Source organism: Bos indicus, chromosome 22, assembly GCF_029378745.1.
Source record: "Bos indicus isolate NIAB-ARS_2022 breed Sahiwal x Tharparkar chromosome 22, NIAB-ARS_B.indTharparkar_mat_pri_1.0, whole genome shotgun sequence".
Taxonomy (NCBI): Eukaryota; Metazoa; Chordata; class Mammalia; order Artiodactyla; family Bovidae; genus Bos; species Bos indicus.
This window is the reverse complement of record NC_091781.1, coordinates 57455410-57474923: the sequence shown is the minus strand read 5'-3', so window position 1 is coordinate 57474923 and position 19514 is coordinate 57455410. Positions and strand designations below refer to the sequence as shown.

Below are 19514 nucleotides of genomic sequence, written 5' to 3'. Positions count from 1 at the left end.
CAGGTCAGGTGGTCTGGTATTCCTCTCTCTTTCAGAATTTTCCACAGTTTCTTGTGATCCACACAGTCAAAGGCTTTGGCATAGTCAATAAAGCAGAAATAGATGTTTTTCTGGAACTCTCTTGCTTTTTCCACGATCCAGCGGATGTTGGCAATTTGATCTCTGGTTCCTCTGCCTTTTCTAAAACCAGCTTGAACATCAGGAAGTTCACGGTTCACGTATTGCTGAAGCCTGGCTTGGAGAATTTTGAGCATTACTTTACTAGCGTGTGAGATGAGTGCAATTGTGTGGTAGTTTGAGCATTCTTTGGCATTGTCTTTCTTTGGGATTGGAATGCAAACTGACCTTTTCCAGTCCTGTGGCCACTGCTGAGTTTTCCAAATTTGCTGGCATATTGAGTGCAGCACTTTCACAGCATCATCTAAAGGATTTGAAATAGCTCAACTGGAAATCCATCACCTCCACTAGCTTTGTTTGTAGTGATGCTTCCTAAAGCGCACTTGACTTCACATTCCAGGATGTCTGGCTCTAGGTGAGTGATCACACCATGGTGGTTATCTGAAGACGTGAAGATCTTTTTTGTACAGTTCTGTGTATACTTGCCACCTCTTCTTAATATCTTCTGCTTCTGTTAGGTCCCTACCATTTCTGTCCTTTATTGAGCCCTTTATTGAGTCCTTTATTCATCTTTGAATGAAATGTTCCCTTGATATCTCAAATTATCTTGAGTGAAGAGATCTCTAGTCTTTCCCATTCTATTGTTTTCCTCTATTTCTTTGCACTGATCACTGAGGAAGGCTTTCTTACCTCTCCTTGCTATTCTTTGAAACTCTGCATTCAAATGGGTATATCTTTCCTTTTCTCCTTTGCTTTTCGCTTCTCTTCTTTTCACAGCTATTTGTAAGGCCTCCTCAGACAGCCATTTTGCTTGTTCGCATTTCTTTTCCGGGATGGTATTGCTCCCTGTCTCCTGTACAATGTCACGAACCTCCATCCATAGTTCATCAGGCATTATGTCTGTCAGATCTAGTCTCTTAAATCTATTTCTCATTTCTACTGTATAATTGTAAGGGATTTGATTTAGGTCATACCTGGGTGGTGTAGTGGTTTTCCCTACTTTCTTCAATTTAAGTCTGAATTTGGCAACAAGGAATTCATGACCAGAGCCACAGTAATCTCCTGGTCTTATTTTTGCTGACTGTATAGAGCTTCTCCATCTTTGGCTGCAAAGAATATGATCAATCTGATTTCGGTGTTGACCATCTGGTGATGTCCATGTGTAGAGTCTTCTCTTGTGTTGTTGGAAGAGGGTGTTTGCTATGACCAGTGCATTCTCTTGGCAAAACTCTATTAGCCTTTGCCCTGCTTCATTCTGTACTCCAAGGCCAAATTTGCCTGTTACTCCAGGTGTTTCTTGACTTCCTACTTTTGCATTTCTTTACAGGGCAGACACTTAACCCTAGGTCCCCTCGCTTCCCACCAGCTATTCTTGAGAGCTGCTTTCCGGGTGAGAGACACATGTCTTCAGACTGTGACAGTGAGCGGGCCCGGGAAGGGGGCCTCTGTCGCTGTCGTCCTTTAGGTGTGCCACAGACATGGGAGCGGCACGCTGCATGCCCTGCCAGGCTCTGCCCCAGGCACCCTGTCCAGGTGGGGAGGTGGACACCACACAGGGAGACAAGTGAAGTCCTGAGACCGTCTCAGGTGTGGGCAAGTGTGGGCGGAGACAGGACACTGGTGAGGGGTCAGCGAGGGAAGCACCTGTGAAGAGGTGCCACAGGAGACCTGATGGTGGCTGGGGGTCCACCCAGCCCTGTGCTGAGGATTTAGGAAGGCATTTTATTTTCTTTTTACCATTAGCCTAGTCATTCTTTCTTGGACCGATGCTAACTTACTCTGAAACCATTCACTTTTCTTTTTTTTTTTTTAAATAAATGTATTTGTTTTTAACTGGAGGATTGCTTTCCAGTGTTGTCTGGGTCTCTGCCATGCATCAGCGTGAGTTAGCCACAGGCGTATGTATGTGCCCTCAGTCTTGAGCCCCTCTCCCACCTCCCTCCCCACCCCACCCCTCTAGGCTGTCACAGGGCTTGAGCTCCCTGCGTCACACAGCAAATTCCCCAGAACAGACTGTGGACGAGCAGAGGAAGGACAGGGAGGGATAAATTGGGAGACGCAGCTGGGAAAGGACAGGGAGGGATAAACTGGGAGAGGAACACCGAGACATACACATCATCACATGGGAAGGCGCTTTGGTGGTGGTGGTGGTTGTGTTAGTCGCTCAGTCGTGTCCGACTCTTTGCGACCCCATGGACTGCAGCCCACCAGGCTCCTCTGTCCGCGGGACTCTCCAGGCGTGGATACTGGAGCGGGTTGCCATGCCCACCTCCTGGAAAGGCACTTTAAGCTAAGCTAAGTCACTTCAGTCATGTCCGAGTCTGTGTGACCCCACAGACGGCAGCCCACCGGGCTCCCCCATCCCTGGGATTCTCCAGGCAAAAACACTAGAGTGGGTTGCCATTTCCCTCTCCAATGCATGGAAGTGAAAGTGAAGTCGCTCAGTTGTGTCCGATCCTCAGCGACCCCATGGACTCCTGCAGCCCACCAGGCTCCTCCGTCCATGGGATTTTCCAGGCAAGAGTACTGGAGTCGGGTGCCACTGCCTTCTCCAGGGAAGGCACTTTCAGTTCAGTTCAGTCACTCAGTCGTGTCCGACTCTTTGTGACCCCATGAACTGCAGCACACCAGGCCTCCCTGTCCATCACCAACTCCCAGAGTTCACTCAAACTCACGTCCATCTAGTTGGTGATGCCATCCAGCCATCTCATCCTCTGTCGTCCCCTTCTCCTCCTGCCCCCAATCCCTCCCAGCATCAGAGTCTTTTCCAATGAGTCAAGTCTTCGCATGAGGTGGCCAAAGTACCGGAGTTTCAGCTTTAGCATCATTCCTTCCAAAGAACACCCAGGGCTGATTTCCTTTAGAATGGACTTTAGAGAGCAGGAGAAGAATCAGGAGCCAGAGGAGTCCAGGCAGGGTCTGGGAGGCAGAGGAAGGCCAGTGTGGCCAAGTAAGGGCGGGGGGACGGGGTGGGGAGGAGGCCAGTAGGGCAGGGAGTGCGGGGCCGGAGGTGACAGCGAATGCCACACCACGTCCTCCTCGAAGCAGGCCTCAGGTATCCGAGGCGGGGAGGGTGGGTGTGTCCTGGTGGGCCACCGAGGAGAAGGCTGCCCCCCAGCGCCAGTGCAGACGGCCTCTCCCCAAGACTCAGGGCTCTCCTGGGTCCCAGGACAAGGGCCCCCAGGAAACACTGTCACTCGAGGTGGCCCCTCCAGCCAGAGGCAGATCTTTAAACACGTGGACGGGCCCTGCCTGCCTCACCTGCCCGGCTCTGAGGACAGACCTGGCTCCCGGCTGCCCCCTCGCCCTCCCCAGGCCTCAGTGTCCCCAGACGGCACAGCTGCCACCCCGCCACCCACAGCACCGGCCGTTCCCTGTGAGTCTCAGGTCTGCATGGACGTGTGGGCCTTGACCGCCCCCGCCCCCCATGTACACACAGCCTGCAAGGCAGGAGCTTAGTGCTGTCGCAGCCACATCCGGGGCCTGGAACAGCACGAGTGCGCATGTGCGAGACGAACAGGCACCGCAGCCCTGCGCTGTGGCCCGTTTCACAGGCAGAGACACCGAGGCCGGAAGGCTCAGCCGCCAGTTCCGCCCCGCCAGGAACCCAGCCAGCCCGGAGCCAGGCTTCAGCGGAGCCGGCTGACCTCTGACCCCGCCGTGTGCCCCGCTGCACTCGACTCGCCCTCGGAGTTAAGAACCTCCACGTTGCCATCCATCCAATGGGTATCCGGGCCCTGCCCCCCACCCCTGCCCCCGAGTGCTGGTGAGATTTGGAGGGCACGACCTACGCAGCGCCACCCCCATAAGGGGCTGGTGCGAAGGGGCCTCCACCAGACCGGACCTCAGAAGGGTTAACCTGGCCTCTTTGTCCCACGGTTACCATGGGGACAGTTCCTGTCCTTCAGGAAGCAGGGAGAGCAGTTTCCTGTTTTGAAGAAGGCTCGAGGGCTGTTTTCCTCCAATCAGCCTGCCCAGAGAGGGGCAGGAAGCCTAGGGCCGGGCCACCCCTGCCGCTGAGTGTGTGGTGGAGCCGTGCCCACGCCCAGCCGGCCAGGAGGGGCCTCGTGGAAATGCGGCCTCGGGAAAAAGCCAACGGGGCAGCAGAAAGGAAAAAAAAAATATGGCTGGCCGGAAGAGGGCGGTCACTTCCTCCACAGACCTTGGATCCCACCCAGTGGTGATAAAAACTCTGAGCGGCCCTGCCTGGCCCCGGACTCCGCTCTCCCCCACGCTCAGCCCTTCCTCGGGGCGTCAGAAGCCAGCTGGACAAAGGCCTTCGAGGCCCCTGCTTGTCCCCCTCAGCTATGTGCATCCTGGACGCATCAGCCCCATTGGGCTCCCGCTGGCCCCCAGTTCCTACCCCCACCCTGTGCAGCAGCTCTCTCCTGCTCCAGTCTGCTTGTGTGATTTTTTTTTTTTTTTTTTTTCAGGGTGCAGAGCAAAGCCTGCCTCCTCCTGGAAGGCTTCCTTGCATGGATTTGAACTCTGCATCTTGAATCAGCAGCATGCGTGAACTTAGGCCTAATCTCTCTCTCAGGGGCCCTGCTCCCAGCCTCCGTGGGTCAGCCTGCCTCCAGGCTTGCCCCTCTGGCTCCTCTCCCACTCTGGCTACCACACATGTCTGGCCCAGTCCCCGCCCCCCCCCCCCCCCATAAATACTCGGAGCCTTCCTGTCACCTGCAGTGCACAGTCCAGACTCTGGCTGGCCGTTGGAGACCTTGCCCCAGGCCTGCCCTCTTCCATCCCCACCTGGAATGGCAACCTTGCCCTCCCCCTTAAACGCCGCTTGACCTTTAAAGCACAGCCCCTTGTCACCAGCCCTTCCCCAGCCCCACGGCCCAACTCAGTCCTCTGCCTTCACCCCCAGCTCTACCGTGCCACGATGAGCTGACCCAAGCCCTTTTCTCAGAGCAAACCACGAGCTCCTCAAGTACAGGAAAGGGAAGAGAGAGGGGAACTCACATCCTTCAACCCTCGCCACGACCCGAGAGAAAGGTCTCCTGTTCCCATTTTACAGAGGACAAAATCGAGGTGCACGGAGTCGAGGTTTCCCCCCACCCCAAGGCCACAGGGTCAGTGACTGGTGAAACTAGGGGCCTTCAGGACGCCCCCTCCTCCCTGGCTTCGAGCCTAGCCCGGTGTGTGTGGGGTGGGGTGGGGGCTGATCTCTGGGGCGCAGGAAGCGGGGGCGGCCTTGCCAAGCTGAGTCCACCCCAGGCAGGTGTCTGGCTCAGACCTGGTCACCCCTGGAGCCAAGAAGGCAACTCAGTTACTTTCCAGGGGGAGATAAGCCCTGAAGCTGATGCTGTCGAGGCCACGAGGTTGTGGGGCAAGCAGCCCAAGAGGCTGTGGGGCCCGGCGTCACTTCCTTTTGAATACCATGCACAAGGCGTGCCCGCCTGCGTGGAACCCGGGAAACCAGGGGTGTCTGCTATAGAGAGGGCTGTGAAGGTGGCTGGCCCATGCCCCAGCTTTATGCCAGCGCTCCCATCTCGGCCAGAAACAAAACCCCAGGCTGGAGCAGGAAGCTGGGCCCCGGCTCCCCCACCATGCTCCTGGGGGCCGCCACGTTGCTGCGTCTCACCGGTCTCGTTATACAGAGGCTGCTCAGTAAATGCTCCTTCCCATCCCTCTTCCGCGCTGATTGTGGGGCGTGCCTGCCCCCCGTTCCCCGTGTACTTTGTTTGGCAGTGTTTGGACACCAACTATGTCGTACGTGTTCTAAATGATTAATGATCTTTTATGGAGCACCTCCCGTCTCCCCTTCCCCGCTCCTGAATGCTTTAGATAATTTATCTCCTATTATGACCAGACACCATTATCATGTCCTTGACAGGGTGGCAGAAGTGGGTAAGAAAGCCGGCCAGGGCGCAATCCCCATGACTCACTAGCTGCGCATCCCTGGGCGAACGCCTCGGCCTCACTGTGCCTTGGTAGCCTCCTGCGTAACCCGGGGGTCATAACACTGCCTACTTCATAGGCTTCTTGAGAAAAGTAAATGAGCTACCGAGACACCAAATAAGAGACTTACGTGCCTGTGTGCAAAGTTGCTTCAGTCGTGTCCACGTCTTTGCGACCCCATGGACTGTAGCCCGCCAGGCTCCTCTGTCCATGGAATTCTGCAGGCCAGAGTACTGGAGTGGGTTGCCGTGCCCTCCTCCAGGGGATCTTCCGGACCCAGGGATCGAACCCGCATCTCCTGTGTCTCCTGCAATGGCAGGCACTAGCATCACTTACTGAGTGCACCAACTAAGCGCTCAGCAAATACCAGCTATCAGAGGGGACCTGAGGCTGGGACCTGCCCTCCCGCCCAGGTCACTCCAGTGTGGCTCCTGACCACCAAGCCCTACCGCCTGTCCGGGATGCTTGGCCGTGGAGCTTGCGCCGCCTGGGTGCTCCCTGTTTCTGCACATCCAGCTTCGGTGCTGGCTCCGCCTTTGGCCGAGGCTGCAGGCAGGCGGGAGCAAGGAGCTGGATTTCAGTGGTCTGGATCTACGGCCACCTAAGTTGTGTGCAGGGCACCACAGGGTTCTGACTTGGGCCTTGGATGTCAGGAGGTGTGGCTCCCAGCTTTGGAATCCCCGACTCACCATATTTTTCCCGCTGGGCCTCAGTTTCCCAGCCTGTCAAGTGGGCGTAACACCTACCATGAGTGGCTCACGTCTGCTGAGAGCAGGAAGTAAAGTGGTGAATGATTTCAGAAACGTGACACCTAGGCAGCCTTTGTGCCCATCTCAGAGAGAGCAGCACACCCTGGGAGTTAACACGTTCTCAGGGCGAAGCGGGTGGGAGTTCTGGCTGCACCGGAAGGGCCAGTCAGTTCGCCAGCCTGGGCCTTGGTTTCCCCATGTGTGAAATGGACAGATAATAAACCCTTTACAGGGTTCCTGGGAAGAATATGTGCGTGAAAGGCTCAAAACCAGAGCGAGGGTGGTCATCACTGCCACACAGCATTTACCCCCATTCCTGAGCTCCGAGAGCGTTTATGGCTCAGTTCCACGCGGACTAAGCAAGTCCAACCACCAGTATTAGCTCCGGATGTTTGTGAAGCCCTCTGGTCTCTCCCATCCATTTTCTCGTATTAGGAAAAGCAAACAAAGCAGTAAGCGTTTCAGCTTCACAGCCCATCACTCCCCACCACCGTGCGGTTTCAGCTAAACAAGTTCAGACCTGGGTGGTTTTTGTTTTTTTTTTTTCCCCAACTGCCCGTGGGGCTATGATCTTTTTAAAGTAGACTTTGCTTAGTCTCAAATCCCAAATTCAACAGTCGTGACAAGGTCTTAACCAAGCACCAAGGTCTCTTCCTGCCCTCCCTTCTCCCTTCCGCAGGCCCTACAGGGAAGGGTAAGTTGGCCATTGGCTGAGTTATCTGAGCCTTCTGCTCCTGCCTTGGGGGTGGGGTGGGGTGGGGGTGGGGGGGTCCTTGGTTCTTTGGGTTTTACTGCTAGTTCTCAGAAACGATCTCAGCTTTTAAAACATATTTTCCTCTTGCATCAAACATCTCAGTGATTGCTCCACTCCCTCCTTCGCATCCATATTCAAGTGGACGCCTCCCTCCCCCCGCACCAGCACCTCCACTGCCTCCTCCCGCAGCAGCAGCGACACGACGACATCACGCCTGCCACCCTCACCGTGACTGCCACAGCTACTCCCAGCCCCTCGCTACCCCCCCACCTCCCCCCACTGCCACCCTCACCATGACTGCCACAGCTACTCCCAGCCCCTCGCCACCCCCCCCACCTCCCCCCCACTGCCACCCTCACCGTGACTGCCACAGCTACTCCCAGCCCCTCGCCACCCCCCCACCTCCCCCCACTGCCACCCTCACCGTGACTGCCACAGCTACTCCCAGCCCCTCGCCACCCCCCCCACCTCCCCCCCACTGCCACCCTCACCGTGACTGCCACAGCTACTCCCAGCCCCTCGCCACCCCCCCACCTCCCCCCCACTGCCACCCTCACTGTGACTGCCACAGCTACTCCCAGCCCCTCGCCACCCACCCCCCACCTCCCCCCCACTGCCACCCTCACCATGACTGCCACAGCTACTCCCAGCCCCTCGCCACCACCCCCCCATCACACCTCACCACCTCCATCACCTTCTCCACTGCTTCCACACAGGGATCCATACAGTTTACGAAGAGCCTGTCTTAAGCAACACAAAGTCTGCCATCACTTTCCCATTTCAGAGGCAAAAGAATTTCCCCACAAAAGGCCAGAGGCTTAAGGACTCTGTGGCAGTTCAGAGACGAATAAGTCCTTTGAAAGGGTCAAATTCATTTCTGAATCTGGAGAAACAGGGAGGTACACCCTGGAACCCTTGCCCGAAAGTGTGCATAATCTGATTCTGTGGGGTTAAAAGATGGAGAAATCAAACCCTACAGACCTGGTTAGGTGTATGAACGTGCTTGGCGAGTATGAAAACACTATATAAGATTTTTCATCCTGTTTGGGGGAAACATGTATCGATTCCTGTCTTCACTGTGTGCACTGAACATCTTCTGTGTCAGGCATCACCTGGCTCGTGAAACAATTCAAATCACACCTTCATACAGGTTATATATATTTGAGTGAGCACCTAATAGGCACCAGGGGTCTTCCCTGGTGGCTCAGCAGTAAAAAATCCGCCTGCAACGCAGGAAGACTTGGGTTTGATCCCTGGGTCAGTAAGATCCCCGGAGGAGGAAATGGCAACCCATTATTGGTATACAGCTCCAGTCTTCTTGCCTGGAGAATCCCATGGGCAGGGAGCCTGACGAGGTACAGTCCACGGGGTCGCCAAGAGCCAGACATGACTGAGACAATTTGCACCTGGAGTTCTGCTGGGTGCTGGCCCCCAGATTCCTAGAAACCTGCCAACCTTCTGATAATGTATTAATAAGGAGGCAGAGGTCAGAGAATTAAGTTGTCACTGCAATGAGAACCTGGGGAAGTCTTCTCTACTCCTCTGGACTTTGGCAGCACATCTGGCCAAAAGGTAATGGATCGAGTTATCCAGGGCAGGGTTCCTCCAGAGGGATGAACAGATCACCTGGAGAGCTTGTTAAAATGCAGCCTGTGGTTCACTGGGGCTGGGCTGGGGTCTGAAACTCTGCATTCTTAAGAAGTACCTGAGTGCCACTGCGGGGCTCCATGGACATCGCTCAGAGCTGTGAGGTGTTTCATCTATGCAATGAAAGTATCTGGTTCTCTGGGGACCACCTGGACCAAAGGCTGGACCACAGGCATCTAGGTTCAGGGAGGACAGTCACAGCTGCAAAAACCTTCATGTCCATTTGGAATTCTGCCTCCTCGCAAGCTCCCAGCACAGCTGGTCAAAGTCACAAAAATTCTAGCCTCTGCCATTTTCAGTCCCAGAAAATCCCAAACAACTGTCTGAACCTCTGTCCCAGGCCTTTATTTTTGTGGACAACACATAACTTGTGAAGACCTACTAAGTGCTAGGTTCTATATTGGACACCAGGGCTGCAGGGGTCAGCAGAGCAGACACAGGCCGTGCTCTGGAGCCATCACCCTGGCAAGGGGTCACTTCTGGGCCTTTACTCCTCACGTGAGGGACAGGAAGGCACATAGTGGATACACTGGCTAAATTGCCTGGTGGTTGGTGGTTTACTTGCTAAGTTGTGTCCAACTCCTGTGACCTTATGGACTATAGCCTGCCGGGCTCCTCTCCCATGGAATTCTCCAGGCCAGTGGAGTGGGTAGCTGTTCCCTTCTCCAGGGGATCTTCCCCACCCAGGGATTGAACTCAGGCCTCCCGCATTGCAGGTGGATTCTTTACCTTCTGAGCCACCAGGGAAGCCTGCTAAATTGCCAAGCTGTGCCCCCCGTGAGCTCCTTCCACAGGCTGGGGCTGCCGCTGGCCTGCACTCTGCACTCAACCAAACTACTCCATGACCAAGCCACAGCTTGAGCTGGGCACCGGAGATGCAGACATGGAGCAACCAGGCAAGAACCGTCAGACAAGCTCGTTTTAACTCTGAGCTACTCATTGTCCTCAAATGTAACATGGCAAGAATTTTGCTACCAGCTTCATAAGGTTGTGGGGCGACTTAAATGAGTCAACGTCCAGATACAAAGCTTAACACTTTGCGGGGCACACAGCAGGTGCTCCATAAGGGCTGACTGCCAGTTATATACGAGACCGCTTTCAACAGCTGATAGAAGGAAGCCTTAGTATGACATTCAAAACACCCCACTGTCTGTGCCTCTTAACAGATGCGGCCTCCCTTTCACCCTGCCTCGCTGAACCCCTCCTGGCTCTTCCATGAGGTGGTGTCTTCTCACACCTCTAAGTCTGTGCCCAAGCTACTCCCTCCATCTGAAAGGTTTTTTTTTTTTTTTTCTGGTACCCTCTTCATTCAGGGGCCACCTCTAAGTTTGCAAGTTTCTGTGCACACCTGTCCTCATCCCAGCGCTTGTCCAGGGAAACAGAACTGGCTACGTTTGCGCGGCCAATCCGACAGGGGCTCAAGGGTAAAGGCTTGCGTCATCCGCGTCTGCCAGTGCCAGGCCCGGGTCCCATCGAGGTGCTGGCCGCTTTGCGCTGAGCAGACAAAGGCTCCGCCTTACCGGGTCTCCCTTTCCATGTCACTGCCTCGGGGAGGCCTTCCATGATCACCTGTTCTGTCCTCCAGAGGTTGTCAAACTAGCTTGCATCAGAAAGATTTCTTACACAAGGGATTTCTGAGTCAGTAAGTCTGGGCAGGGCCCTAAGAATTCGGACTTTTAAAATTACAGCGCTGATCGGGTCACTTCGCGCGCTCCTGTTCTGCCCCCCCTGGTTTATCTCCCTCAAGGCACTCGTAACCCTCTGCAATGTTTATTGCTTATTTGTCTTGTGTCGCCACAGACCTCCCATCTAAACTCCACGAGGGGCAAGAATTTTGGGTTGTCCTGCGCACAGCACGGCACGGTGCTGGGCCCGGGACTGAATGAATGAATGCCCGAGGTTGAAAATCAAGTGACAGATGGTCCGCTGGGCGAAGGGACCCCTAGAAGCCCAATTCGCCGCTTCACCACGCCCCCCCCCGTCCTAGTCCCTGGAACCTCGCGCAGCTCCCCGAGGCCCCACACCACGGCCCCTTTAAATGTGCGCGGGGACGCCTCGCCCCTGGGCTCCCTCGATCCCTGACGGAGCAGAAAGGAGAAATAAAAAAAAGCCTTCCAGAGCGGGAGGAAACGTCTCGAAGGGGGCGGAGGCGCAGCGGCGGCACCGGCAGAGGCGCGGCGGCCAGAGCGCAGCGCGCGCGGAGCCGGGCGCCCGGAGCGGACACGACGCCGCGCGCCGGCCCGGCCCCCGCCCCCCGCCCGCGCGCCCGCGCCCCCGGCCCCGCCCCCCGAGGCTCGCGCCCCCCCGGCCCCGCGCGCCGCGCCGCGGCCTCAGTGAGCGCGCCGCCGCCCCCCGCGCCCCGACCGCGCACCCGCTCCGCTCCCCGGCCCCGCCCAACCCCGGAGGCCCGCGCCCGGCGCCCCCACTGCCCTGCGCGCCGCGCGGAGTCCGGCGCGCGCCGGGGGCGGGGCAGGCGCCGGGGGGGTGCGGGCCCCGCGGGGCGGCCATGGAGTGAGGCGGCGCGCGGACTCGCGCTCGGACGGACGGAGGCACCGACGGGCGGCCCCGGGCTCCGCGCGCTGGAAGATGAACAGAGCAGGTAGGAGGCTCCGCGGGGCACGCGCGCCAAGGCGCCCGTCCGGCGCTCCAAGTTGGAGCCCGCGAGGCGCTCCGGAGCGAGCTGCCCAGAAACCCCCCGACCTTCCGCCTCGGCTGAGGGACGGGCGGGTCCCGAGGAGGCCGAGAGCGTCGGGGGCTCTCAGCCCCGTCCGGGACGCCCCACCTCGGGGACGCCTCCTCGGTCTCGGGAGGCCGCACCCCGGCCCCGATAGGCCGCCTCCGGCTCCCACCGCGGCCCCCCCGGCTTGGGGGTCCCCTCGCGACGGGGAAGGACACTCCCTTCGCAAAAGCGACTTGGTCGCGCCCCTGAATCCTCCCTCCTGCTGCTTGGGGTCCCCTTCAGGCTCTCGCTGGCCCCCCAGAGGCCCTCTTGGCCCCCCGGGTCCGTCTGCGCTCTTCCCCCCGCCGGGGTCTATGCCTGGTCCCTCACTCGTGCGCGGCGCGCCCTTGGCGGCTTCTCACGCCTCTCCCTCTCCTGGACCCCGGCAGACTTGGAGCTCGCTCCCCTTCGCAATTAAAAAGCCCTAAATGACCACACCCCGCCCCCGCCCCCCGCAGCGGCGCGCCCGCATCCCCTGCGGGGCCCTGGCAGGGCCCCGCTTTGTGCCCAGGGGACGGCTCTCCAGGCGTTCCCTCCCAGCCCTCGCGTCTCTGCCCTGAGACTCTGCCTCTGCCCGGTCGGGACGTCCGTGAAATCCCAGATGCGTTCGGCGGTACAGAGCGATCCCCTCGAGGAGTGCCGTTTAACAGACTTACTGACTGAGACCCAGAGATGGGCGGTGCCTGGACCCAGTTCTCCGGGGTCCCGACTCCTCCGCGGGAAGGGCAGAAAGTTGCCTCCAAGAGGCGAGTTTACGAGGAGGCAGCCGTCCCAGCTGAGTTCACTTGCCTGCCAAGGAGCGGTTATCGCTCTTTTCATTTTTTTTTTTTTTTCTCATAGAATTTAGCAGAAGGCAGCTCCCTCTCCGACCAACACCCTTGTCCGAATCCGAACTCCAAAACACACATCCCTAAAGAAACAGGAAGCCACCATTTTGGCTGTCTTAGAACCATATCCTGCTGCCCTGGGTGGGTGTACAAAAGTGTGTGTGTGTGTGTGTGCGCGCGTTGTGGGCTTTTCCTTTCTCAAGTGTTTTTAATGAATAAAATCTTTGTCTGAGGAGTGAGGTGCGGGTCGGAGACGTTTGGCTCATTGATCTGACAAAGGAGACACTTGGGGGCTTAGGACGCGGTGGCCGCCTCCCTGTGTCCAGGCCCTGTTGTGGCTGGGCGTGGACACACCTGGACCCTGAGCGAGTGATGGTCGCGGAGTAGGGGGCTGGGGGTGGGGGCGGGGTGCCACCTTGGAGGAGTAGAGAGAAGACCGGAGCCGGATCCCAGTGCCCAGCCAGCCCCCTCCTTCTAGGAAGGAGGTGGCCTGCTGCTTGATCTAGCGCGGACAGAGCCAGGCTAAGTCTTTCCTACACGCCTAATAAAACTCGCTGGAAAACAATGGTGAGAGCCCCGTGCGGTTTTCCCACGTTTCCCTGCACGAGACTTGGGCAAGCCCTCCATTCTCCGAGACTCCGGGGTTTGGAGTGAGCCAGAAAACGCTTAGCGGCAGGCTTGGTCCCAGGAAATCTCAGCACTTACCGCCCTTGGGTTCCAGCATCCTGTAATTTGCATCTAGCGTAAATCTGGTTACTTTTTCTGTGTGATAGCAATCATAGACCTCACGTAATGATATGTATGTGCCTGGCTCTGAATTTCTTGATCATGCAGCAGAGTGGTTCATAGACTCCGTGGGACTGAACCCCATAACCACCGTAGGCTTAGTTATTTGACCTGGAGCAGGTTACTTAACCTCTCAGTGTCTATTTCTTCATCTTGAAAATGGGGATGATAAGATCTTTGTTGCTGAGGTCTCATAATTAAACAAAGCTTGTAGGTGCCAAGCACAGTGTCTGTCACCTTACGTTGTTATTTAGTTACGGAGTCGTATCCGGCTGACTCTTCGAGGCCCCATGGACTGTATGTAGCCCGCCAGGTTCCTCTGTCCATGGGATTTCCCAGGCAAGAATACCCGGGTGGGTTGCCATTTCCTCCTCCAAGGGATCTTCCTGACCCAGGGATGGAACCCAACTCTCCTGCATTGCAGGGGGATTCTATAGCACTGAGCCACCTGGGAAGCCCCCATCACATACGTGACCAGCAAATTACTGGTTCATATTGACCCAGACGCTGCTCTTTAGTGTTTTACACTTGGATCAGTTCGGTTTTCACAGTAACCTCATCGTGAGGACTGTTGCCGTTCTCATTTTATAGATGGGAAAACTGAGCTGCAGGGATTTTGTGGTTGCTGGCCTAATAAGGAGTTGAGACAGGGTTGAAACAGACTGTCCAGCTTGAGAGCCTGCTTTATTTACCTGGTGCATAACACATAGTGGGTGCACAGGAAATGTTTGCCAGTTGACTTTGTTCGGTACCTTATGTGGTTTTTTGCCTTGAACTTCTCAACAGCATTATGAAAAAAGCAGGGTATTTCTTCCATTTGACCTAGAAAGAAACTGAGGCTCAGGAGGCACAGTGACATGCCTGAGATCACACAGCTGATGTGTGGCAGAGCTGGGGTTGGAGTCAGGTCTGTCTGAGCCATGCCTTTCCCACGTGGGTCCCACACCCGTCGTGGGTCGCTGGACTCACCTGACCGCAGCCTCATTAGAAATCATCAGGCTTGACTTGGACATTCCAGCAGGCATCCAGGAATGAAACGTAAATTAAGATGCAGTTGGAAGGTGAAATCGGAAGATAATTACTCTTGGAACATACGGTTGTGAGAGTTCCAGAGGGAGAACAGTGAACCGCAGTTGCAGTGGACGCAGGGGCCCACGTCGGGGATGTCAGGGAACGCCGTCAGAAAAGCCAGTTTAAAAGACTGTCGTCTGCCAGAGCAGATGGCACTTACTGACTGCTCGGTGCCGTCTCCTCACCCTGCAGATGTGGAAACTGAGGCTCAAGGACAGGAGGGGTCTTGCCCAAGGTGTCCCTTCAACTCATGGCAGAGGCAGCCATGGAGATCAGAGCTCCAGCTCCCAGCCCAGTGCTCCTCCAGGTACCTCTTCTCATTTAACCTCTGCAGAGCTGGCAAGGGAGGCTTCCCTGGTAGCTCAGCTGGTAAAGAATCCGCCTGCAATGCAGGAGACTCCAGTTCGATTCCTGGGTTGGGAAGAGGAGACCCCAGTTCGATTCCTGGGTTGGGAAGATCCCCTGGAGAAGGGATAGTCTACCCACTCCAGTATTCTTGGGCTTCCCTTGTGGCTCAGCTGGTAAAGAATCTTCCAGCAATGCGGGAGACCTGGGTTTGATCCCTGGGTTGGGAACATCCCCTGGAGAAGGGAACGGCTACCAGCAGCATGAATGTGTGAGTGGCAGATATTTAATTAAAATAGAAAATATAAACTGGTACCAGGGGCCTGGCTGCTATGGATGATTTCTATCTCCAGAGGCTGTGAAAAACCTCTTCCTCCTGTCACTGTGACTCCCCACCTGCCACCCCCGCCCTCAGTTAACTCTTGGCATCTTGATTGACAAGGTATTCTGCATTCGGGTCATCCTCAGGGGTAGCGCATTGCCAGAAGGTCTTGGGCACTGGTGCCTCAGGGTGGCGAGGGTGTGCCCCCAAGCTGTGTGTTTTGGGGAGAGAGAGGGTCCATCCGTGCTTGATTCTTGCTGTGGTTGTTCAGTCGCTCAGTCGCGTCCGACTCTTTGCGACCCCGTGGACTGCAACACACCAGGCTTCCCTGTCCTTCACCATCTCCTGAAATTTGCTCGGACTCGTGTCCGTTGAGTCGGTGATAACATCCAACCGGGTTATACTCTGTCACCCCCTTCTCCTCCTGCCCTCAATCTTTCCCAGCTTCAGTCTTTTCTGATGAGTCGGCTTGTCACATCAGATGGCCAAAGTGCTAGAGCTTCAACTTCAGCATCTGTCCTCCCAATGAATATTCAGGACTGATTTCCTTTAGGATGGATTGGTTGGATCTCCTTGCAGTCCACAGGACTCTCAAGAGTCTTCTCCAGCACCACAGTTCGAAAGCATCCATTCTTTGGCCCTCAGCCTTGTTTATGTTCCACCTCTCACATCCATACTTGGCTGCTGGGTTCTAGAGAGTCAGAAGGTTACACTGAACCCAGAGGAGGAAGCCCCTGCTCTGATTTATCCTGTTATTAATCCATCCCTGACATATTCTACAGCTCAGCCAAACCGGACTCTTGGCCACACTTCCAAAGGCCTTGCGTCTAACTGCCTCTGGGCCTTTGCACACTCTGTGCCTCTGCCTGGAACACCTAACCTCCTTTTTTTTAATTTTTATTTTATACTGGAGCAGAGTTGATTTACAGTGCTGTGTAAGTTTCAGATGTACAGCAAAATGATTCTGTTTTATATATATATATATAGGGTGGGCAAAAAAATTCGTTCATGTTTTTTCATAACATCTTTGACTATATATATGGAATAGGAGCTTCCCCATATATAAAGAATCTGCCTGAGATGTAGGAGACATGGTTTGATCCCTGAGTTGGCAAAATCCCATGGAGGAGGGCATGGCAAGGCAACCCACTCCAGTATTCTTGCCTGGAGAATCCCATGGACAGAGGAGCTTGGCAGGCTTCATGGGGTCGCAAAGAGTGGGACACGATGTAAGTGACTGCACACGCTCGAATATTTATATATATGTATTATATATATATATATATTCTTTTTCAGACTCTCTTCCCATTTAGGTTATTACAGAATCTTTAGTAGAGTTCCCTATGCCGTACAGTAGGTCCTTGTTGATTATCTTTCTTATATATAGTAGAGTGCACCTGTTAATTCCAAATTCTTAATTTGTTCCTCCCCCACCCCCCCCCATAATCATAAATGTCTTTCCTAAATCTGTGAATCTGTTTCTGTTTTGTAAATAAGTTCATTCGTATCACTTTTTTAGATTTAGATGAAAGTGTGAAAGTCGCTCAGTTGTGTCTGGCTCTGCGACCCCGTGGACTATACAGTCCTTGGAATTCTCCAGGCCCGAGTACTGGGGTGGGCAGCCTTTCCCTTCTGCACGGAACCCAGGTGTCCCGCGTTGCAGGTGGATTCTGTACTGGCTGAGCCACGAGGGAAGCTTAGCTTTGGAGTCATTCAGTGTCTGCCTCTCCCTGACTCACTGCACGTGCTGCTGGTCTCTAGGTTCACCTGTGTTGCTGCAGATGGCACGAGTTCATTGCTTTTTCCGGCCGAGTAATACCCCACTGTATATGTGTGCCACGTCTCCTTCATCCCCTCCTCTTGGGTTGCTTCCGTGCTGTAGCAGGTGTAGCTGGTGCTGCAGTGAACTCTGGGGTGCGTGTATCTTTTTGAACTAGCTTTTCTCCAGATACACGCACAGGCGTAGGATTGCTGGATCATATCCAACTTCATTTTTTTTTTTAATGATGAAAGTTGTCCCTGTCCTTCAGCAGGCACCCGGGTGTATCTGTCCCCTGGGCCTCCTCTGGGCAGCACTGGTCTGAGACCCAGGGAACCCGGCCCTGTGCAGGGGCTCTGTATGGGTCCTCCTTGGGAGGAAGGAGAGCTGGGGGCCGTCCCCCTTCATCTTCTCACCTCCCACGTCCCGTCTCCTTCGCTGGCTCCTCCTCGGAGCCTTGGGGCCGGTGGGGCTCCATCCCGGCTCTGCTCTCGTCTCTGCCCCCCACTCAGTCTCTTGGTGATTTCACCCGGCTCGTGCCCTGATCCCGTCTCTGTGATGGCTGCCTCCAGCCAGGCCACTCCCAGGAACCCAGGCTGGTCCACCCAAGAGCCCACTGACCGCTCCTTGCAGGGCTGTGATGGGGAAGTCGGACCAACAGGTGCAGATGGAAGTTCTGGTTTCCTCCCGAGACACCTGCAGCCTTCCCGGTTCAGCTGGTGGCAGCTTCACCCTGCCGGTTGCTCTGACTCCAAACTTTTGCATTGCCCATGATTATTCTTTCTCTCACACCCCACATCCAGACCGTCTGTAAATCCCACCAGCTCTACCTTCATCTTTAGAATCTGATCTTTTTCTTTCTTTCTTTCTTTTTTAACCACTTCTTCCACTGTAGCCTGATCCAAGCCTCCATCCTCTCTGGCCTGCATCATTATCGCAGGTGCCCTCTTCCTGGCCTCCCCGATATCATGCTCAGCACTGTTGCGGCTTTCAGCACACTAGCTGGAGTGGGCTTGGCCTTCTGCTCAGGGCTGGGTTGTCATCCACACTCTGCCCTCATTTCCTGTCCCTCCTTCGCTGCCTCACTCCCTTCCCACCACTCAGATGTCCTTGGACACGCCGGGTGAGCCCTGAATCCCCTCACCTTTTCAGGTCTTCACTCTGATGTCCTCTCATTGAGACCCGTCCTGGTCTCTCTGTTTAAAGTTGCAAGCTCCTCATCTTTCCTCCAAACTCCTCCTAATTCCTGATCTTTTCCTGTGGACGTCATGATCATCTCACATATGATGGATAACAAACTTAGGCTTTTTATCGCTTATCTCCCACCACTACAGTGTAAAGGCCAGGAGGCATGTGGTCTTTGTCTTGTTTATTGATGTATCCAGAGAGTCTGGACGAGGGCCCAGAAGACACTGGGTGCTCCATCAATACTGGTGTAGTGGAGTTGGATTACAGAGAGCTGGACGGGAGCGAAGGAAAGCCAGTCATTCACTTTGTGGTCACTCAGTCCTTCTGACTCAGCCTTATGGGATTTCTCACTTGATTCGCTGTCCCTGGCCTCTCTGGCCTCAGTCTCTCTGCATTTTGCCTTTCTCTGCTTCACTAGAAGCTGGGAGCCCCAAGTCTGCTCTGTGCAGATGTTCAGTTGTGTCTGACTCTTCACGACCCCATGGACTTGAGAAGCCCACCCAGGCTCCTCTGTTCATGGAATTTTCCAGCCAAAGAATACTGGAGTGAGTTGCCATCTTCTTCTCCAGGGGATCTTCCAGACCTGGGAATTGAACCCGCATCTCCTGCATTGGCAGGCGGATTCTTTACCGCTGAGCCACTGGGGATCCCACAGAAGAAATGCTTGATGGCAAAGGGTGAAGGGACTGGACCAGGAAGCAAGAGACTCCATTCTGCAGAGGCCCTTCTCTGGACTCGCTGAGTCCCCCGCCCTGCGTGCGCCTCAGTCTCCTCTCCCAGTGAGGGGTCGGGCAGGGTCTTTCTGACTGCCATCCTTGGATCTCAGAGGGGAAGGGGTGAAACGCCCTGAGCTCCAGAGCAGAGAGCAGGACGTGGACACTGGGTACTTGTCACTCCTCGGGGCTCCCGTGGGGAAGGCATTTTCTTGCTGGATCACGCCTAAGACGCCCACTGTGACCTTTTTCCGAGGAGACGGCGCCCGCAGATCAATAGCTTGATTGCAGGAAGGATGGGGCGGGGTGGGAGTGATGCATTTTTCATGGCCGATCTGTCCCTCTGGCAGCTCTGGTGGTGCCTGTGTGAAATACCACCTGTTAAAGATAAGAAATGAGAGTCCCCACCCCCTGGAAAATAATTGCCTGCCAGTGTCTGACACCTGATGTTGAGAAGTGACGCTCGTATTACGTCATGTATCAGTGCAGATCTAGACTTAACAGCAGGAGAAGACGTCAAGGAGGGGAAGCCTGACTTTATTAGCACGACAATAGTGTGAAAATGGGTTGCTGGTCGTGTCCAACTCTTTTGCGACCTCATGGACTACAGCCT

General features: G+C 55.4%; 1 protein-coding gene across 7 annotated transcripts in view; it reads left to right on the top strand.

Annotated features, from left to right (window-relative positions):
• The first annotated feature begins 11627 nt into the window (after positions 1-11627).
• The window catches only part of FGD5 (FYVE, RhoGEF and PH domain containing 5), a 123476-nt gene continuing 115589 nt past the window's right edge, over positions 11628-19514 (top strand). For 2 of the 7 annotated variants that reach the window (XM_070776948.1, XM_070776947.1), the window contains exon 1: positions 14706-14881. In XM_070776948.1, coding sequence (XP_070633049.1) covers positions 14767-14881 — 115 coding nt within the window. In that variant the 5' untranslated portion in view covers positions 14706-14766. Of the gene's footprint in view, positions 11771-12717; positions 12859-14705; positions 14882-19514 lie in introns of those variants that run through there. The other 5 variants (XM_019984746.2, XM_070776949.1, XM_070776944.1 and 2 more) reach the window with 5 other exon arrangements.